Raw genomic sequence first — 23,307 nt, 5'->3', positions numbered from 1 at the left:
CACCGTATCATCCACCCCCGTCCCCCATCCCCATAGCGATCGATTATCGATGCTGGCTGTGAGAGCCAGGTCTGTGAGAGCCAGAAATCTTGCTTGTTTGTAGGTGACCAAATACTTATTTTCCACCATAATTTTTCCCTGCATTACCATTACCATAATTTGCAAGTAAATAAATTAAAAATCCTACAATATGATTTTCTGTTTTTTTTCTTCTCATTTTGGTCTGTCATAGTTGAAGTGTACCTATGATGAAAATTACAGGCCTCTCATCTTTTTAAGTGTGAGAACTTGCACAATTGGTGGCTGACTAAATACTTTTTTGCCCCACTGTATGTGATATTTCACACCAAACAAAGCTGTTTAGTTTTGTCTTTTACGTGTTATGGACTGCTGGTGACCAATTCATAGTATCGTAGTATTTGTGTGACGGGTAGCCCATGGGTTCATAAGGATTGGAGATGGGGATGGTTTTGCAATTGACTTCACAACGTGGGCATCACATGAATTCAAAGAGGAAGGAGGTTGCAGTGTGTGTGTGTGTGTGTGTGTGTGTGTGTGTGTGTGTGTGTGTGTGTGTCCACCCTTTCAAAATAAGTTAATTGCCCAAACATCCTGCTGCAACAAAAACGGTTTACACTTACAGGTGAAATTAACTATCAAAACCCAATTCTCAATGTCTCATTTACTGATAGCAATGCTGACAGGATTGCACATTCTTCCCTCTCTACAGGAATACAACCTAGTCTATCAACAACTAATGTTTGAAAGAGGAAGCACACAGCCAAAAGGAGTTTGTTTTGGGTTTCCAAAAATACTTTTTGTTCCTTTTTATAAAATGACTAAACTTTTTGAAATCACAAGCCTTGCAGACATTTTGCGTTGCAAAACTCCTGATGAAACCCCACATTTGTGTGGTAAGGAGGTTGCTATGAACAACATTGAGGAAAATAAAAGTACATTCAGTGTTACTATGACCAGTGGTGGAAAAAGTACTAAATTGTCGTACTTGAGTAAAAAGTAAAGATACCTTAATAGAAAATGACTCAAGTAAAAGTCACCCAGTAAAATACTACTTGAGTAAAAGTTTAAACGTGTTTGGTTTTAAATATACTTAAGTATCAAAAGTAAATTGAATTGCTAAAATGTACTTAAGTATCAAAAGTAAAAGTATAAACCTAATCAAATTTATATTAAGCAAACCAGACGGCATTATTATTTATTTTTTTACATACGGATGGCCAGGAGCACACTCAAACACTAACATAATTTACAAACATGTTTAGAGAGTCCGTCAGATCTATTGGTAGATAGGTAAAAAACATTGAATATTCCTTTGAGCATGTTGAGCTTATTAATTACACTTTGGTTGGTGTATCAATACACCCAGTCACTACAAAGACATCCTTCTTAACTCAGTTGCCAGAGAGGAAGGAAACCGCTCAGGGATTTCACCTTGAGGCCAATGGTGACTTTACATATTTAATGGGAGTTGAATGGCTGTGATAGGAGAGAACTGAGGATGGATTAACAACATTGTAGTTACTCCAATAAACTAATCTTATTGACAAAGGGAAATAAGGAAGCCTGTACAGAATAAAAAATATTCCAAAACATGCATCCTATTTGCAACAAGGCACTAAAGTAATACTGCAAAAAAAATGTTTTTCTACCACTCTCCATATTTTAAAGCATAGTGGTGGCTGCATCATGTTATGGGTCTGCTTATAATCGTTAAGGACTGGGGAGTTTTCCAGGTAAACATTTTTACGGAATGGATGTAATCGATGCCAAAGGTGCTTCTTCAAAGTATTGACTCAGGAGTGTGAAACATATTTTACTTTGTTATTATGGGGTATTGTGTGTAGATGGGTAAGAAAAACATCTATTCATGTTGAATTCAGGCTGTAACAACAATGTGGAATAAGTCAAGGGGTAGGAATACTTTCTGAATCATTAACCCAATAAGTGAGACATGTAAATTTCTACAGAGCATACAGATCTATAATCACAACAACAACAAGAACCCTTAGTGATCTGTTTATTTATTTGAATCAAATATTATCTGTGAGATTTTTTTAAATAGTATGTTGTGAAATGCACTGTATCTATTCTTGACTGTGACAGCTTTATAACTTAAAGGAAATAGCTTTGAGATGATGGCCTTTGAATGAACTCTGAACTCATGGATGATTCATAAAGGAAATTATGAATTGACCCAATGAACTCATGGATGATGCAATTGAAAGGATCTATATGCAACCAAAGTTTTTTCCATTTCTCATTAAATGACCAGTGATAGCTACGTGAGGAACCCAAGGTATCTGTTGGGGACCTCCTAATACAGGGGCTGGCTGCTTTCTGAGTGCACACTGTTTCCATTTCTCACTAAATGACCAGTGATAGCTACGTGAGGAACCCAAGGTATCTGTTGGGGACCTCCTAATACAGGGGCTGGCTGCTTTCTGAGTGCCCACTGTTTCCATTTCTCATTAAATGACCAGTGATAGCTACGTGAGGAACCCAAGGTATCTGTTGGGGACCTCCTACTACAGGGGCTGGCTGCTTTCTGAGTGCACACTGTTGCTATAAAAGCTCTTCCGTTTTCACTTGGCACATTTGTGGACTTGATCATTACTCTTCTGCATCTTACAATGGAGGAAGCCTATGTCAGGCATGTGGAGTTTCTGGGCTTTGAGAAACGCTTCTTCCCCAGTCAGCACTATGTGAGTTTGATCATTGTTGACCAAAATACCAAATGGTTCAGTGGAGATTAATGCATGAGGTTGTTTTCCCAGACATGGATTAAGCCTAGTCTCAATGGAGATGGAGATGCTCTATTCAAAGTGCTTCTTCGTCCAAGTCTCTTCTTAATAGTAAAGACGATTGCTTACAAAACTTTAATGACCAGGATTATTAGTTCACATTAAATTGCTTTCATACCATTTTAATTCTGCAAAATAGCTGTAGAGGATTTGATGGTTCTTCACTTATCTTTTTGACTACTTTTTCAAAGGTCTACATGCTGATGGTGAAATGGAACAACCTGTCAGAGAAGTTGATCTATAGAGGGTATCCGGAGATCTACACATTTCATGTGAGTCTCTGCTCACATAATTTAATAGCCTGGAGGCAGAAAGTCGAAAGGTTGGACAACTGTGTATGTGTAGTGTTTGTCTGTATGAAAATAGCAGGCAAAGGGATTTCATTGCTACCTAAATAACTAAAAGCTTGTTAAATAGATAAAGGCAGTGAAATGCCTTCCTTACTATTAGCCCCACTGATCTGCAGTCAGTTGATATGGTGCCTGTCTGCCGGGGATATAGAAATTCAAGATGAATAACTGCCTCCCTACCATCCCCACTGATCTGCAGTCAGTTGATAATGTGTCTGGGTTATAGAAATCCCTCATGGAGATGTTCCCAATTGAGGCTGGTGACATCAATAAGAAAGACAGGATCATCCCTGCATTACCAGGTAAGGACATGTACCTGCTCTATGGCTTACCTCTCCACAATGATAACTGTTGTGTGGTTAGCGTTCTGGCACAAATGGTTGCTGTGCACCATATTGGTGGTGGATGAGGTGAATGTCCACCTTACCATGTAAAGGGCATTGAGCACCTAGATGGAAAATCATGGATGAAGAAAGTATTGATCTCTCGACAATTTACTATAGCAGTGATGTTGTAATTCTAGTATCCTTTGCATTTTTGCTTCATTTGAAAACAAAAAAAGTGTTGGTGTTGTGTGCACTTGGGTGAACAGACTAAGTAGTGCTTGTTGTCAGTCAATGCTTCTCATAAGGAAACACCTGCAGCTGCTATCCAGATGTGACAAATGTACTTCTCTTTTTTTGTATAAATGCTAATCAGTAAACCATAGCATCCTGTCTAATTTGAATATTCTTTGAAAATAACCTTATTCAATATATTTTTATTTTCTAGAATTGAATTTAAGCAAAAATGATTTATCAAAAATATATTCTTTAAATTACAGTGCATCTTATTCTTATGCAGTCTAAATAGTTATATAGTAGATTAATAACTTGTTGTGCTGTACAGTTAATAGCTGATTGGTAGGGATTCTGTATGTGTATTACATATTTTGCACTTTTGCTTTTTGTTAAACAGTTTGCACTTTTAGTTCTCACTAAAGGCAGCATATTTTTAATCCAAAGGCTGTGACCACTAGTGATTATTTAGTACGAAAGCTAAATTAACTAACACAGTGACTCCCAAACTGGAGAATTCCATCGGGGGTACACCTAATAGAAATGTGATTCACATTTTCTTTAAATATAAATTATTATTTTTTGAATTTAAATAAATAAAATAAAAATCTTCATATTTTCAAACAGTCCCATTATATTTTCCAATGGGGCTATACATTTGGGTGAGTTTTCCTCTCTCGCCTGATTAGCCTCCTTTCACAGCCAAAATTAATGCCGCCATATACTGTTCATTGAAATAACAACACACTGTCAAATACAGGTAGCCTAGTCAAATAATTAACATCCAATCACACTAACCGTTACTCTCTCACAGAAATTCCACTAAAGGCCCGTATGTAGCCAAACGTAGCTGCTGCTCATGTTGGTATCTGTCCTGATGGTGCAAAAGCCATGACAGGGAGACATAGTGGAGTGGTAACGTGTGTGCAAGCAGTTGCTCCCGACGCCGCTTGGGTACACTATAGCATCCACCGAGAGGCTCTTGGTGCCAAGGGAATGCCCAACAGCTTGAAAGACATTTTGGACACTACAGTGAAAATGGTTAACTTTGTTATTAAAGCAAGGCCCCTGAACTCTCATGTATTTTCTGTAGTATCCAATGATATGGGCAGCGACCATGTAACGCTTTCATAACATACAGGAATATGCTGGTTATCAAGGGGCAAAGAATTGACATGTTTTTGGAAATTGAGAGTCGAGCTTGAAGTTTTCTTTACTGACCATAATTTTCACTTGTCTGACCACTTGCACGATGACTAGTTTCTCACACGACTGGCCAATCTGGGTGATGTTTTTTCTTGCCTGGATGATCTGAATCTAGGATTACAGGGACTCTGCGCAACTATATTCAATGTGCAGCACAAAATTGAGGCTATGATTAAGAAGTTGGAGCTGTACTCTGTCTGCATTAACAAGGACAACACACAGGTCTTTCCATCATTGGATGATTTTTTGTGTGCAAATGAACTCAAGCTTATGGACCATGTCAAATGTGATATAGCGAAGAACCGGAGTGAGTTGGATACGAAAATACGCAGGAACTTTCCCGAAATCGATGACACAAACAACTGGATTCTTTATCCCTTTCATGCCCTGCCTCCAGTCCACTTATCGATATCTGAACAAAAGAGCCACATCGAAATTGCAACAAGCAGTTCTGTGAAAAAATAATCAAAATCAACTGCCAGATTTCTGGATTGGGCTGCGCTCAGAGTATCCTGCTTTGGCAAATCACGCTGTTAAGACACTGATGCCCTTTGCAACCACGTACCTATGTGAGAGTGGATTCTCGACCCTCACTCGCATGAAAATTAAATACAGGCACAGACTGTGTGTGGAAAATTATTTAAGACTGAGACTCTCTCCAATACAACCCAACATTGCAGTTATGTGCATCCTTTCAAACACACCCTTCTCATTAACCTGCGGTGAGTTATTCACAATTTTCAATGAACAAATAAGGTTTTATATGTAAGATGGTTAAATAAAGAGACAAAATATGTATTATTATTATTTGTGCCCTGGTCCTATAAGAGCTTTTTGTCACTTCCCAGCTCTTATGTTTAATAAATGCATTGTGTGTGTGTGGGGTGGGGGGGGGGCAGGCAGGCTTATAATGATGGCAAAAAACAACATTTGAGAGTGCCCTGACCATACTGATAGAGGGGGTACGCAGCTGGAGGTTGAATGTTTGTAGGTGTATGGAACTGTAAAAAGTTTGTGAACACTGAACTAACACAACAAGGACCCTCAACAGGGCTCAAGTGGTTTTAAACTTGTGTTGATACAACATGGGGAAGCAGAAGTTGTGAACAAACCTCAAAGTACGATGCAATACCAGGATTTTCCCCAGAAAATACGAATACCTATGAAGATTTTACTCTAAACAATATCATGTATTGACTGGATTTGGCCAATTTGGAAGGTGTATAAGGGCACAAGACAAGACCCAGATGCAGACACGAGAGGCAGATGTTTTGTGTCTTTGATATTTATTAATAATCCAAAAGGGCAAGAGAAGGTTGCAAGTTCAAATCCCCGACTTGACAAGGTACAACTCTGTTGTTCTGCCCCTGAACAAGGCAGTTAACCCACTGTTCCTAGGCTGTCATTGAAAATAAGAATTTGTTCTTTAACTGACTTGCCTAGTTAAATAACGGTCAAATATATATTTTTACAAGTAGCTTTAATGACAGTGTGATACATTAAGAGGAAACTGCATTTAGTTCCTTGTGCAACCTTGTCAGAGATAAACATGTAACATCTACATCCAACACTGTAGTGTGTTTATTTTGAATATTCCATTTTAATTGACCTGCAATTTTTTACATGTTCCTTCTGTCCCTCCTATCCTCAGCGCCAAAATGGTTGGACAGCCAAAAGAGCACCGAGACCAGGCAGAGCACTCTGGCTGAATACTGTCACTCTCTCATCAACCTGCCCCCCAAAATATCACGCTGCCAGCTGGTATGCAACTTCTTCAAGGTCCGACCGGAGGATGAGAACCCACCCGCTCAACAGCCGTAAGTACAACAACAAGGAATGTGTAACGGGTGTCGTAGTCTGATGAAGAATCGGACCAAAGCGCAGCGTGGTAAGTGTTCATGACTTTTATTGAACTGAACACTAGAACAAAACAACAAAGTGCATAAAAGAAACCGAAACAGTCCTGTCAGGTACAGAACACTAAACAGAAAACAACTACCCACAAAACACCGGTGGGGAAAGGGCTGCCTAAGTATGGTTCCCAATTTTAGACCACGATAGACAGCTGTCCCTGATTGAGAACCATACCCGGCCAAAACAAAGAAATACAAAACATAGAAAACTGAACATAGCCCACCCAAATCACACCTTGACCAAACCAAAATAGAGACATAAAAAGCTCTCTAAGGTCAGGGCGTGACAGTACCCCCCCCAAAGGTGCAGACTCCGGCCGCAAAACCTGAACCTATAGGGGAGGGTCTGGGTGGGCATTTCTCCGCGGTGGCGGCTCTGGTGTGGGACGCAGACCCCGCTCCACCTCTGGCTTGGCCCACTTGTGGCGCCTCACCGCCAACACGGGACCCTCGCCGCCGACCCGGGACTGGGGACCCTCGCTGCGGACCCCAGACTGGGAACCCTCGTTGTTGCGGGCCCCGGACTGGGGACCCTCGTTGTTGCGTGCCCCGGACTGGGCACCCTGGTTGTTGCGGCCCCGGACTGGGCACCCTCGTTGCTGGCCCACTTGGCTCAATGCCCACTTTAGCCCGACACGGGCGGAGCGCATTAATAGGATGAACTGAACAGTCCCAGCGCACCTGAGACACAGTGCGCAGAGCCAGCGCAGGATACCCTGGGCCGAAACGGCACACCGGAGACCAAGCGCGCTGAGCTGCCACAATTCGCCCTGGCTGGATGTCCACTCTCGCATGGCACTTGCCTCATATCACTGCCTCTCAGCTTTAGCTGCCTCCAGTTCCTTTTTCGGGCGGCAATATTCCCCAGCCTGTCTCCAGGGTCCCTTTCCGTCCAGTATCTCCTCCCATGTCCAGGAGTCCTGAACCCTCTGCTCCTCCATACCACGCTGCTTGGTCCTTTGGTGGTGGGTAGTTCTGTACCTGACAGGACTGTTTCGGTTTCTTTTATTCACTTTGTTGTTTTGTTCTAGTGTTCAGTTCAATAAAAGTCACGCTGCGCTTTGGTCCGATTCTTCCTCATCAGACGACGACACCCGTTACACAATGTCTCACTACTAAACTGTGAAGACTGTGGCGACATTATGACTCTTTACCCTTCTGAAGTGTGCACTCGTAGACTCCCCTAAATGGATTTAAAAGGAATGGACTGGTGTGAGGAACATGGTGTAAACTCCCTCCAGCCATGTATGCACCAATCCAATGCTGTAGGTCTAAACCCTTAGATCACAACATCTACTAAGCTAACATATATAAGCTAACATGGTTCGGGGTTTTACAGAGAATTTTGTGACCTTCTTTCTTGTCCAGATCCTCTCATGTGTAGAAAAAACATAGCTTTCACTAACCCCATATTATGGGACAGGCTCAACCTTCATATCAGCCGAAAGAGGGTATTGAGATCCAGCCACTACAAGAAGCAGTAACATGCTGACCACACCGCTCACGTTGCAAAATAAATGTACACATACATGTTATTCAATCATTGCATGGTTTATAGAAGCAAATACCCCATGTGCCATCTCATTGGTTACACCCACATGGGTGATTGAAAGACGAACTGAGGAAAGTTGTTGTTATGGTAATACTAAGAAAGTTATGCCAATCGTCATATAAAGTCCAAAGAAGAAAAAGCCTGGAAGGAGGGGAGATGACTAGAAACGATTCGGTTGACCGTTTTATGTGTGGATTCATTGTCGGAGTAGAGGACCTTGTGCATTTCAGGTAAAATACAACTCAACGTTTATATCCTAGGACAAATTGGCTAGCGACAGCAAGCTAACTAAATATGACAAATTAGCTAGCAACTGAAAGCTAGCTAGCTAAATTAACATAAATGTTACATCTTTTTGACCTGTCCCCAAATTAATATCATTGGTTCAGAGTTTTTGATATTTTAACCTGTGTTTCGTGATCGCATTTGGTGTGGGGGAAAAACATCAATATGCGCACGATAGCGCACGTATGGCTTAAGTCTCTAGCATAAACATACAGGGAGCTATTTAAAATTACATCACTGTGTGACGTGCCATCTCATTAATCGACTTTAAGGTTTCCACACATTTAACCTGCCTAGATCTACACGGGTGCGTGCGCTGGGGTGTATTCTTATTTTAGACCAACGGGCACCTTTTGGTAACATGATATGGCATGTTACAATTTTCATGTGGCACGGGAGTACATAGAATGTTGGACCACACTACAAGGATCTGGCCCTTTTGTGATGAAAAATGACATTGCAACACTGAGCCAACTCCGTAGGGTGTAAATAGCCCTTTAAGGGGGGTTAAATGCATTTGGGGGAAGAGGACAGTGTGCACACTTCTGGAGAAGGGTAATGAATCTGAATGCAGCCTGTTTCATTCCAAGAAGACGTTCCAGGAAGATGTTCCCTCTCCTCCCATTCCCAGATCTGATAGGACTGGATGGGGAAAGCAATATGGTCATAACTAGGTGGCGTTATTGCTTACACCTACCCTGTTGTATCAGATCCTTGAATGAAAATGAACGAGGGAATGAAACTCAGCCTTTGTGTTACCTTTGCTTCTGGATTGATATACACTGAGTTTACAAAACATTAGAAACACCTTCCTAATATTGAGTTGGACCCCCTTTTGCCATCGGAACAGCCTGAATTTGTCAGAGCATGGACTCTACAAGGTGCCGAAAGTGTTCCACAGGGATGCTGGCCCATGTTGACTACCATGCCTTCCACAGTTGTGTCAAGTTGCCTGGATGTCCTTTGGGTGGTGGACCATTCTTGAGACACACAAGAAACTGTAGAGTGTGAAAAACCAAGCAGCATTGCAGTACTTAACACACTCAAACCAGTGCGCCTGGCAACTACTAAGGGTTTATGGCTTTCACCTGGTCAGTCTATGTCATGGAAAGATGTTTTGTCCACTCAGTGTAGAATAATGATTGAGTTCACCATGTTTCCCTTGTTTCCCTTGTAGATTCAAAAGAAATGAGACCACTGTGATGTCCACGGACAAGGCCAGAGGCAACACTTCTGGTAAGACCCCGTCTTCGTCTATACCCTTTTATAAACCCACTAATAGAAACACTTTTCCAGCCAAACTTGTGAGGGAATATGGGCTATAGTCCTGTTATAAAGAGATCTGCCATAGTGATTTAAAGTGGCAATCAGCAGTTGAAGCAATAACAAAGCCCCTGTTTCAGTAAAAAGCTGACGAAATGTAACCACTCTCAAATTCATACAGAGCTATGGATACAAGGACTGGAAATAAAACAAGCTTATATTTTGGGTTCTGATGGGGTACGTCAGTTGAACTAAGCTTATGAGGCCTTTATAAGTTATATTCTTCAAGAATCTATGGCTACACATCATTCATTTATAGGTCTACTGCAGATTGTCATTGTCATTTTTGTCATCTGACCAGAAATCTCTGGCCCCATCATATTGGAAAGCTACAGGGTGATCTCTGACTACAGCAAGACCTCCAAGTATGAGATCAACCTTCTTACTGGAGACTTAGTGGAGATTGTGGAGAAAAGCCCAAACGGTGAGTGACGATAAGACCCAACATCACTGAGCAAGTGATTGGTCCCAGTCAGAACAGACACCATCTTAAAATACAGTTGCTCTAATATCAGGGTGGTGTATTCACTAGTGTGTACACTAGATGGCAACACCAAGCATGAACAATTGACATTTTCCCTGAAATAATAGGCACAAAAGTTTGCATGTGACAATGTGAACTGGATGCAACATTTTCTCATTTGGGAAAAAGTCTGTCCTCCACCTTCTCTTCTCCGTGACCCGGAAACCGATAAGTGGTCAAGTGATCGAGGAGATGTCAATTTGTTAGTGTCCTCCCCTCCTCGATAGCCACCTTTCATTGAGGTGTCATGTGCATCCTACCTGATTCCTTTGCGGAATAGTTTTCAATCGGTTTTTAATTTGTCAAAAGAGAAAAGCATGCACACGTTTAAAAACAATATTCTATTTGTAGTAGGATATCCCTTGGGGCTATCCGTACCTATGTAGGACATACAAGGGTTAGGTTAATAAACAGGCTGGAGCTAGAACCTTGTTGTCACGCGTCCTTATTTTAGATCGTACTACATGGGGTCAGAAGTGGTTTTAAAATTCACATAAACGTGAAAGACGTCCCAAGTAAATCATACATTCAGGCTGTTTCAAAGCAGGGAGGGCACAGTGTTGGAGATAAGACCGCGCACATCGTTATTTTGCTAGCTAACGAGCAAGGACTAAGTTACTGCTAAGCAACATGTTGCAAGAGGAAGAAGTTGACAGGATTTCAGGGTTTGCGACTCCAAGTTCAACGGCCTCTGGCGCAAACACGGACAGGCCAGTGGCTAGTGCTGACGGATTTCGCATTAGTTAGGCAGAGTGAGACAGTAAAAAGACAGCAGACGATACTGCGTGACAGGAGCTCCTTGCAGAACGAATATACAGAGCTTAAAAAAAATGTAGGGAAACAGAAAAAGACAGCACCAGTAGCTAGTTCAAGTGTTTGTCGCAAATGTGGGAAATCCCCTTTCCACAGATGGAAAGATTGCCCAGCAAAGGATGCGGAATGCAGGAAATGTCACAGGAGAGGACACTTTTCAGCTGTCTGTCGATTAAAGCAAATGCATGAGGTTTCAGAGGAGGTACAGCAGGACAGCATCTTTCTGGGAGAAGTAAAGGAAAACAATACTGGCTGGCATTCAGACATTACACTCAATGGGGAGGTTGTGTCATTTAAACGAGACACTGGGGCAGCAGTGACTGCTATCCCAACTAGGCTGTATAGCTATAGCAGAGATGGCCCTTTGCTCTCCAAAAACAAACAACTGTACGGGCCCAGTAATAACATGTTACCAGTGGCAGGGCACTTGGTGATTAAACTGGAGAGTAAAGACAAAAGGGCCATCCAGCCTGTCTTCGTCATTGACTCTCTCGCCAGACCGTTGCTGGGGCTGCCAGCAATTGAAGCATTGCAACTCATTGAGAGAGTGAGCGAACTGGAGGACCCAGGTGAGGTTTTCAAAAAGAAATTCCCAAAAGTGTTTTCTGGTCTAGGAAGGATCGAAGGTGACTACAAAATCTGTCTGAAAGAGGATGCTGTCCCCTATGCCCTTACTACCCCCCGCCGGGTGCCTATCCCTTTATTGGCCAGAGTAAAGGAAGAGTTGGAGGATGGAAGAAAATAGAGTCCCACAGACTGGTGTGCAGGGATGGTGGTGGTCCCAAAAGCCAATGGGGAAATAAGGATCTGTGTGGACATGACTAAATTGAATGAGGCACTCTGCAGAGAGAGACACATCTTACCATCAGTGGAGCAGTCACTGGCTCAGTTGGATGGCTCACAAGTCTTCACAAAGCTGGATGCCCGCTCAGGTTTCTGGCAGATACTGCTGTCATCAGAGAGTAGGGCATCACAATGTTTATAATACCGTTTGGCCGTTGCTGTTTTAATGTTTTGCCATTTGGAATCACTTCCGGTCCTGAGCATTTCCAAAGACGCATGTCCCAGCTGTTGGATGGGCTGAGTGGCGTCATAGTCCACGTAGACGATGTGCTCGTGTGCGGAAGGGACAGAGCAGAACATGATGTAAGGCTTACAGCAGTTCTGACCCGAATAGAGCCGGACCCAGAGAAGATCAGCGCCATCACAGATATGCCCAGACCCCAGAATGTGGCTGAAGTCAGGACCTTTTTAGGCATGGCCACATATGTGGGTAAGTTCCCCCCATTGTTCTCAGATACAACCAAACCTCTTGAGAGACTTACTAGCCAAAGAGAATGACTGGTCATAGGGTCACATGCAACAGGTAGCGTTTGACAAAATCAAAGGAGATCTGGCCTCACGCTCGTCCCCACGCTAACACAAAAGTATCAGCAGATGCATCATCCTTTGGGCTAGGGGCGGTCCTCACACAGATGCATCATCCTTTGGGCTAGGGGCGGTCCTCACACAGATGCATCATCCTTTGGGCTAGGGGCGGTCCTCACACAGATGCATCATCCTTTGGGCTAGGGGCGGTCCTCACACAGATGCATCATCCTTTGGGCTAGGGGCGGTCCTCACACAGATGCAGGACAACATGGAGTGGTGTCCAATCGCATACATCTCCCGAAGCTTATCCGACACAGAGCAAAGATATGCTCAAGTGTAGGAGGCGGCGTTGGCTATCACATGGGCATGTGAAAGGCTCAGCCAATACCTTATTGGCCTGCAGTTTACAGCAGAGACTGACTACAAACCACTGTTGGCTCTGTTAGGGACAAAAGCACTGGACAACTTGTCTCCCAGAGTTCTGCGCTTCCGCCTCAGATTACTGAGGTTCACCTACAAGATGGTGTATGTGCCAGGGAAGGCACTGATCACAGCAGATGCACTCTCCAGGGCCCCAATTAAACGTCCATTATCAGAGGAGGAGCAATGTCTAGAGGGTGAGGTACAGGTGTCCATTAATACAATAAGGGACAGTCTACCTGCATCTCAGACCAAACTGCAGCAGATTGCAGAGGAGCAACAACGAGACCACGTCTGCCAACAGATAGTGCAGCAGTGCAAAAAGGGAGGCAGGAGGAACTGCCTCAACTGCTGAAGCCCTATTGGGTGCACCAACGTGACTTTCACTGTAATGGAGACCTTCTCAAGAAAGGACAACGGAGAGTTATCCCAGAGACTCTACAACCAGAAATGCTAGACAGAGTGCATGATGGACACATGGGGATAACCAAATGCAGATTGAGGGCTCAACTGTCAGTGTGGTGGCTTGGTCTGAGTACTCAGATTGCCAAGCTAGTGGCCCAGTGTGTACAAAATGTCAACCTTGTCAACCTTGTCATCCGGAGCCAATGATTGCAACGGAGCTGCCAAAACAGCCATGGCAAAAGGTTGGGGCGGATATGTTCTATTGGAAAAATGACACTTATGTGCTAGTGGTAGATTACTACTCAAGATACATTGAAATAGCAAAGACACCCATAACCACATCAGCTGGTATTATCAATGGATTAAAGTCTATTTTGTCCAGGCAAGGGGTCGCTGAGGTCCTACAGATAACACTCCCCAGTTCTCTGCCAGCTCCTTTTCTGCTTTTGTCGCAGAATATGACTTCATACATGTGACCAGTAGCCCCTACCATGCACAGAGTAATGGTGAGGCAGAGAGAGCTGTGAAAACAGTCAAGGGACTGCTGAAAAAGAACAAGGATCCATACAGGGCTCTGTTAGCTTACAGAGTTACACCACTGCATCATGGGCCGTCGCCTGCCGAGCTCCTGATGGGCAGGAGGCTGCGTTTCCCATTGCCTGTCTCGCCGGCTCAGCTTAAACCCCGATGGCCAAACAGGAAGGCACCTCAGAGCTCTTCCAGATCTACCAGCCACACAGACCGAGGCCACAGAAAATGCACAATAAGAGGGTGAAGGAGAGAGAATGCTCACAGAGCCACAAGCGCGCCCAAAAAGGAATGTGAAGCCACCAGAGTGGCTGAAAGACTATGTTACGTGAAGAGAAAACATACTGCTGGGGACCATACCCAGCAAAAAGAGACTGCACGTACCTAAGTTAATGTTCATACTGTGTGATTTAATGCTTTCATACTGTTTCAGGATGGGAAGTAGCATGTTAGAGAATAATACTGGTTTCCAAATTGCATTTCAGTTATGCTTCAGGGGTTATGCATGTTGAGGTCTTGTTCATGGGAGAGGGGGAGATGTGGTAGGATGTCCCTTGGGGGTATCCATACCTATGTAGGACATGCAAGGGTTAGGTTAATAAACAGGCTGGAGCTAGAACCTCATTGTCGTGCGTCCTTATTTTAGATCATATTACACTACTTATCGTTTTATCTATAAAATGTGTTGCACAACTAACTTAATTCGTTTTTATTACTTTACACGATTATTTTGGGGTCCACCCCTGTAAGTGTAGTTTGCCTGATGACGAGCGAGTGGAGAAGGAGTTTCATACAAGCGCATTTTCGGCCAAGTTCCGTGTCCTCGCCGCCTCTCTTCGATTACCTTTGACCTTTTTCAAAAAGAGGCGACAGGACGGAGGAGTTGAGCAAATCCTATTGAGAAAAGCCCCTAGTTATCCCTCAGGTATTCCTGATGAATCGACTGCTGCTCCTTCTGGGTCGTGTTTAGTAGGCACGAAACAAAAGACAACCGACTGACACAGGGAGGGAGTACCTCCTACCCAATAGGAAACACATATTTTTAAATGTTTACCATTGCATGCCCTACTGAACATGGACATGGTTTCCGTGCTTAGTGCTCACTTGACCTTTGACCCCTCTACCATGGCAGGTTGGTGGTTCTGCCAGTGTGATACCAAGCGTGGCTGGGTGCCCGCCTCTTACCTGGAGCCCCTTGATGGACCAGAGGAGCCTGAAGACGCTGATCCCAACTATGCAGGCAAGTCTCACCACCTGCTAGGGCTCTAACTAAAATAAGAGCAAGGGAGGCTAGTGGCGACCAATCAACATTTGTTATTTATATTTGTATCTAATATCTATGTGACACTATTTTCAGTGAGGTCACAGGTGATGTGTTTGTTAGGTTTTGTGTTGGCTGTCTGTATAATATTAACCAAATTCTAAACAAAGCCTTTCCTCTAGGTCCCAAGCAATGCCGTCGGGGGTACGCCAAATAAAAATGTGATTGACATTATTTTATTTTTTATATCTTCACATTTTCAAACAGTCCATTTTATTTTCCAACGGTGCTATACATTTGTGAGTTTTTCTTTCTCACCTGATTAGCCTCCTTTCACTGCCAAAAATAAGATGAAACCATCTAGTGTTCAGCAAAATAACAACACATTGTCAAATACAGGTAGCCTAGTCAAATAATTAACATCCAATCACATTAACCGTTACTCTCTGTAGCTGCTGCTCGTGTTGGTATCTGTACTGATGGTGCAAAAGCCAAAACAGGGAGACATAGTGGACTGGTAACACGCATGCAAGCAGTTGCTCCCGATGCCACTTGGGTACACTGCAGCATCCACCGAGAGGCTCTTGGTTCCAAGGGAATGCCTGACAGCTTGAAAGACATTTCGGACACTACAGTGAAAATGGTTAACTTTGTTATTAAAGCAAGGCCCCTGAACTCTCATGTATTTTCTGTAGTATCCAATGATATGGGCAGCGACCATGTAACACTTTTATAACATGCAGAAATGCGCTGGTTATCAAGGGGCAAAGAATTGACATGTTTTTTTAATAGAGAGATGAGCTTAAAGTTATCTTTACTGACCATAATTTTCACTTGTCTGACCTCTTGCATGATAACTAATTTCTCACACAACTAGCCTATCTGGGTGATTTTTCTTGCCTGACTCTCCGCAACTATATTCAATGTGCGGCACAAAAATGAGGCTGTGATTGACACAAACAACTGGATTTGTTATCCCTTTCCTGCCCTGCCTCCAGTCCACTTATCGATATCTGAACAAGAGAGCCTCATCAAAATTGCAACAAGCAGTTCTATGAAAATGTAATTTAATCAGAAGCCATTGACAGATTTCTGGATTGGGCTGCGCTCAGAGTATCCTGCTTTGGCAAATCACGCTGTTAAGACACTGATGCCCTTTGCCTCTTTGCAACCACGTACCTATGTGAGAGTGGATTCCCGGCCATCACTAGCATGAAAACTAAATACAGCCACAGACGGTGTGGAATATGATTTAAGACTGAGACTCTCTCCAGTACAACCCAACATTGCAGAGTTATGTGCATCCTTTCAAACACACCCTTCTCATTAACCTGCGGTGAGTTATTCACAATTTTCAATGAACAAATAAGGTTTTATATGTAAGATGGTTAAATAAAGAGACGAAAAGATGTATTATTATTTGTGCTCGGGTCCTATAAGAGCTCTTTGTCACCACCTGGCTCGTGGGAAGTGACAATCTCACACTCATTCTTACATTTATTAAAACATATGGTATAGTGTGTGTGGCAGGCTTACAATTATGTAAAAAAAAACATTTGAGAGTGCGCTGACTCTGGTGCTAGAGGGTGTACGCAGCTGGAAGTTGTTTTTTGGGGGGATTGGGATCCACTGCTCTAGGTGGTACAGAAGTGCTTTGAGTTTGAGCTCATAATTCCAATGTGTGTTTGTCCCCACAGGAGAACTCTATATCACCACCCAAGCCTACAAGGCAGCACAAGACGATGAGCTAACTCTCGAGACTGGAGAAACTATTGAGGTCATTCACAAGCTGCTGGATGGATGGTGGGTGGTCAGGTATGTAGGCTGATTCTGTACTCTTCCTTGCTCTCTATTCATCTCTGTAATAAGTTCGGACCACAGGCAGGCAGCTGTGTGGATCAGTAGTAGGTTCCATATTTGCTACTGTTGTATCATATAGCACACACACACACACACACAGTGTTTCTAAGTGCTTGTTGGGTGTATCGTCTTGGATAGGAAAGGAGAGGAGACAGGACACTTCCCCTCTATGTTTCTCCACAAAACTGGAGAGAAGAAGGAGATGGAGGAGAATGTGATTAGAAGAAAGATACCACCACCCAGACGGTAGGCCTACAAACTTCTGGACATTTATTTTGAATGACATCCTCTATGGATAAAGACAAAGTTATAAAAGCATAGAAACTCCGACAAAGACCTTGTCTTTCGTACCTTGTCTTAACTGAGTTAAGAAATTAAGAATTCAAATGGGCTTCTTATTGTATTGAAGCAATGGGACGATTGTTATCACAGCGCACTACCCTTTTTTTATGGGCGATAGATTCAGTACACATCACTGCATTCTGTATCAGGAAGTAGGCTGGCCCTCTTTGAAGTCTCATAGATTGATGCATTGCACTCTTTTTGTTTATAAAGCCCTCCTGCATCAACTTCTGCCATTTTTTTATTTTTTATTTTACCTTTATTTAAAAAAAGGTAAGTCAGTTAAGAACAAATTCTTATTTTCAATGACGGCCTGGGAACAGTGGGTTAACTGCCTGTTCAGGGGCATAACGACAGATTTGTACCTTGTCAGCTCGGGGGTATGAACTCGCAACCTTCTGGTTACTAGTCCAATGCTCTAACCACTAGGCTCCCAGTAAATTACCACTTGAATAAAAGTCTAAATGGTTTAAAGTTAAAGTACTCAATTGTCATACTTGAGTAAATGTACATTTGTCACGTTGGCATGAAGGATCGGGAGACAGGTGCAGGAATGCGTAATAGTTTTTTTTAACGTTGTGCCGTGTAAAGGTACGGGGACGAAGACCAAACAAACACGTAACAAAACAAAACCCAAAACAAAAGAGCAGGCCCCCCAAAAAATAAAAAATTAATACTTCAAAGTATTTTGACTTTACCCCGCTGGACGTATGAGCTACCAGACCCGGTCTGAGGGAACTCTGGAGATACCTTAGATTTCCACTGAGTTGGGTAGATCTGACGTATGAGCTACCATACCCGGTCTGAGGGCTAACTCTGGAGATACCTTAGATTTCCACTGAGTTGGGTAGATCTGACGTATGAGCTACCAGACCCGGTCTGAGGGAACTCTGGAGATACCTTAGATTTCAACTGAGTTGGGTAGATCTGACGTATGAGCTACCAGACCCGGTCTGAGGGAACTCTGGAGATACCTTAGATTTCAACTGAGTTGGGTAGATCTGACGTATGAGCTACCAGACCCGGTCTGAGGGAACTCTGGAGATACCTTAGATTTCCACTGAGTTGGGTAGATCTGCTTTTAGTTTTCTTGCACCTTACATGTGGAATGATCTCCCATATACTTTAACATTGGAGGAATTGGTACCGCTAAGGCATTTCAGATCTTTTTACTGAAGACTGTCTGCTTTTTATGATTGTGTTTTGCTTCTCATGTATTGTTGTGTATATCAAAGTTTATATGGATGCGTAGTTTAATGTGTAATATTGTATTTTTATATGTATTGTGCTAAACAGGGCTCATCTGGAAAAGAGACTTTGGTCTTGGAATTGAATCCCTGTCAAAATAATGGTTAAATAAAATATTGATACATTCTAATGGTTTGTTTTAACTTCTCTTTTCCTCTTTCGACATATATCTCCTCTTGGCTTTCAGGTCTACAATCCGCAACGCCCAGAGTATTCACGGTAAAGGGCGCAAGGGCATCAGCCAGAACACGTACCGTAGGAACAGTCGTCGCTTCCTGCTGCAGAAGGGCGACTGGCCCAATCAGCCCAGGAAGACCTCTAATGACGCCACACCGTCTCCCCTGCAGGAGATTGAAAACGGAGGTACACCATTTTGATGCAGGCAGTCATTGTTACACTGTATGAAATCCAATTGGGGCAGACCTGGGTTCAAATATTGCTGTATTGTTTTTTTTTCAAAGCTTTATTGAGCTTGCCTGAAATGCAGAATGGAACCAATGAAATAGTACCAAAAGTTCAAACCCTGTTTATGTAGCACTCAAGGCAAGCTCAGCTCCAGGCACTCCTTTACAGCTGTAAAGCAGCAGTGACAACTGCTGAAGTAAAAAGGGCTTTATAAAATACATTTGATAGGTTGATTGAGCTCAAGCAAACACTGCTAAGAGTTTGAAAGAATACAGATACTATTTGAAGCCAGGTCTCCGGCGGGGTAGTATTGGCTATGACTTGCTCCCACAGTAAAGGCTTTCAATCAGACAGCAAAGCTGTATATTGCCGTCTCCATAAAAGTAGCAATGGGCTTGCCCCGATCACCTGACGATTTCTCCTTTTCTGATAACAATTTCCTGTGTTTGAGCAAATTCCACGTGTCACTTAAATTTCACTGGATTGATTGCTTTCATTTTACTCTTGTTACTCTTTCCTCTTTTCTCACTTGTGCCATTCGTTTTTTTATGTTAACATTACAACCGCGAAAATGTTTGTGTAATGACCTTTCAAAGACTCCGGTAATGACTGAAATGGGCTTAATGGAATACATTGGCTTTCTGTTACGTCTATAAATGGACACTACTCATCCGGGACTGGGGCACCAATCTAACAGTTCAACTTCACCTGAATTCAAGCAACAACGACACAATCGTTTTAATAATTTGTAAAATCTTTTTTTTTTATAGATGCAGTCAAAATGTTGTGATGAATATTCATATCATAGTCACCAGTCAATTCCATTACACTAAAATGTTACTTCAACCAGCGATTGCTTGAGATGGCTAGCTATGCTGCCAGTATGTCTTAATGAGTGTTAGCATGGTAATAGCATACCCTGCACACAGCAGTTATTTATTTTATAAGGGGCATGCAGTAGGTTAATGATATCAGCCAACTGATGTTGTATCGGACATTTCAAACAACATTCGCAGACTTTTTCAAATCGCAGACTTTTTCATCCCTACCCCAGTAGAACCACATTACCCTATAAGAACGCTAACTCCTGGTCGGGGATTTAACGCAGCATCTCGACACTTACACTACCAAAAAGAGATTAAATAACTATTTTGGCAAGTGTTTTATGAGCAGTTAAAAAATGAAATGCGCTGAAATAAAAGCAACTTCCGTCTGTTCGGGTTTATTAGCTACAACTCTCTCCGCATGTTGTTTAGCCCAGGCAGATACGGTGTCTCCCGTAGGACCTCTAAGGTGAGTCAAAAGGAACACCCAACAGCCATTCCCAGGGGCTCCATAGCGAACATAAATACAACTGTTTATTATGGATTTTCATGGCAATTAAGTTGGCATGCGCTACACAGCGTACGTGGATTGACACTCCCTACTCTCAAACACAAATGTCATGCTGTTGACGGGCGTCTCTCCATGTAGTTTCAGCTTAACATGTGGTTGATCATTCATAAATTCTCTCTCTGAATCTGCTCGGAACGCACACTGACCGTGATGAAGTTAGCCCAATAGAGATATCCAACATCAAAGAAATTCTGCCGCAGTCGCACACAGGCTTCAGCGTGCTACAGTTGGCTAGCTTGGCTACAGTTGGCTAGCTTGGCTACAGTTGGCTAGCTTATAGACGGGTGAGTGACTAACTGTGTTGAAGTTTTGCCAGAGTGAATGTACGAATGCTTCCCATGTGAGAAAACCCCCACAAGAAACACACCCACATCAAAGCACACCTCTAAGATGCAAATCTTGTCTTTTCAGTTGCATTTATTAACGAGAGGGGCGGAAAACCGAGGCGAAATCAGCCAGTTCAGACCCATTTAATTATTTGTCTCTGCCAGTACAATGTTGAATGTGCTACAATTCAATCAATATCTGATGGGAATTCAAAAATTTGGAGTAACTGTCTAACTGTTATAGTTCTCATAATTTAATTGTTTAACCTTTTACCAATTTCAATGATCGTTTCTAAAATAAGGCCTTCATAGTTTTCTACCGATTGACTTTCAGACAACATCCCAAAGCCAGCAGGCTCTAGTCCAGGGGGCGAGCTGAAGAAAGGGGCTCCCCGCATCCCCCCTCGGCCCAGTCCTGAACTCATCATGGAGCGCTGCACGGAGAACACCTGCAAAAAAGTCAGCGTCCGCGAGACGAACTGAGCTTTAAACTTTGTCAGTAATGCAATGCAAGGAAAGATGGGTTAATGTGTGCAATACAAACTGATCAGCAGATAAAGCCAACCATGTGTACCATAGAGGGCACTTTGCATTTTCTTCTAAATGTAAACACATAGGACTAACTAACTGCTTGGAGAAAGTAAAACAATAGTGAAATGTAAATGTACACTCCTCTACCTATTTATTTGGACAGTGAAGCAAAAACAATTAATTTGGCTTTAGAAATATGAGGCGACAGTACAGAATGTCACCTTTTATTTAAGGGTATTTTCATATAGGTTTTCTTTATGTATACTGAACAAAAATATAAATGCAACAATTTCAATGACAGTTCATAGTTCATTTCAGTTACAGTTCATAGAAGGAAATCGGTTCATTTAAATACATTCATCAGGCCCAAATCGAGGGAGCCTGGCCCAGCCAATCAGAATGAGTTTTCCTCACAAAAAGGCTTTATTACAGACAGAAATGCACTTCAGTTTCATCAGCTGTCTGGGTGACTTGTCTCAGAAAATCCCGCAGGTGAAGATGTGGAGGTCCTGGGCTGGCATGGTTACAAGTGGTCTGTGGTTGAGGACAGTTGGACATACTGACAAATTTTCCAAAATGATGCTGGAGGCAGCATATGGTAGAGAAATGAACATTAAATTATCTGGAAACAGCTCTGGTGGACATTCCTGCAGTCAGCATGCCAATTGCACGCTCCCTCAACTTGAGACATCTGTGGCATTGTGTACTGTAACAAAACTGCACATTTTTTGTTCAGTATACAATAAGTACAATAAGTACAATTGACACCGGTGTATTACCCATTTTTAAGTGTCCATTTTCTCTGTTACTTTTTTACAAAGTGTTAGTAAATGTGTTTGTGACGCCATATGCAGTTTTTGGAATATAAGCTTCTTTATTTGTTTGCTGAAATAAGCTATTTGTAACCTGCAAAATAAATGATATAGACTGAAATTATTTTGTGCAGTCTGCTATTTCATCGTTAGCGACGATGTCCCCTCAGTGACCATATGAATGCATCCAAACCAAAAACCATGGATTACAGACACTATCCGCACTGAGATAAAGGCTTGAGCTTACAAAGAACGCAGACATGGAAGCATACAAGAAAGCCCGCTATGACCTCTGATTAGACATCAAACATGCAAAAGCTAAATATAGGAGAAAGGTGGAGTCCTATTACACCGGCTCCGACGCTTGTCGCATGTAGCAGGGCAAACAATAACAGAGTACAAAGGGAAACCCAGCAGTGAGATGCCCAGTGATACAGAACTCCCAAACAAGCTAAATGCCTTCTCTGCTCACTTCGAGGAAAACAACACTGAGTCTTGCGTAAAAACCCCTCTTCCGGATGACCGTGTGATCTATCTCTCCATGGACTATGTGAGAAACCTTTAAACAGACCAACACTCGCAGACGCAATACAACGGTGCCTTCACAAAGCATGCACAGACCAGCTGGCAAGTGTCTTCACAGACATTTTCAATCTCTTCCTAACATGTTTCAAGCTGACCACCATTGTCCCTGTTCCTAAGAACTCCAACATCATCCCAGACACCCTGGACCCACCCCAATTTTCATATCGCCTCAACAGATCCACAGATGATGCAATCTCAATAGCACGTCACACTGCCTCCTCCCACCTGGACAACAGGGGAAATAACTGTGAGAATGCTGTTCATAGACTACAGCTCAGCGTTCAACACCATAGTCCCCTCCAAGCTCATCTCTGAACACCTCCCTCTGTTACTTGATCCTTGACATCCTGACGGGCTGGCACAGGTAATGAGGTTTGGTACAAGACCTCCGTCACGCTGACCCTCGGGGGCCCCTCGGGTGTGTGCTTAGACCCTCCTGCACTCCCTGTTCACCCACGACTGGTGGACACGCAT

The 23,307-nt window shown here is 42.9% G+C and overlaps 1 protein-coding gene across 1 annotated transcript; it reads left to right on the top strand.

Moving 5' to 3' along the window:
- The first annotated feature begins 2,607 nt into the window (after positions 1 to 2,607).
- On the top strand, positions 2,608 to 22,369 carry LOC135548873 (neutrophil cytosolic factor 1-like). Its single transcript, XM_064978924.1, has 11 exons — positions 2,608 to 2,723; positions 3,014 to 3,094; positions 3,399 to 3,474; positions 6,587 to 6,752; positions 9,863 to 9,921; positions 10,310 to 10,432; positions 15,201 to 15,308; positions 17,027 to 17,144; positions 17,328 to 17,435; positions 18,967 to 19,142; positions 21,240 to 22,369. Exons 1-11 carry the CDS (start codon positions 2,652 to 2,654, stop codon positions 21,386 to 21,388), a joined length of 1,236 nt encoding a protein of 411 aa, XP_064834996.1. The 5' UTR covers positions 2,608 to 2,651; the 3' UTR covers positions 21,389 to 22,369.
- The last annotated feature ends 938 nt before the right edge of the window (positions 22,370 to 23,307 follow it).

This window comes from Oncorhynchus masou, chromosome 11 (assembly GCF_036934945.1).
Source record: "Oncorhynchus masou masou isolate Uvic2021 chromosome 11, UVic_Omas_1.1, whole genome shotgun sequence".
Lineage (NCBI taxonomy): Eukaryota > Metazoa > Chordata > Actinopteri > Salmoniformes > Salmonidae > Oncorhynchus > Oncorhynchus masou.
This window is presented reverse-complemented; position numbering and strand designations above follow the sequence as displayed.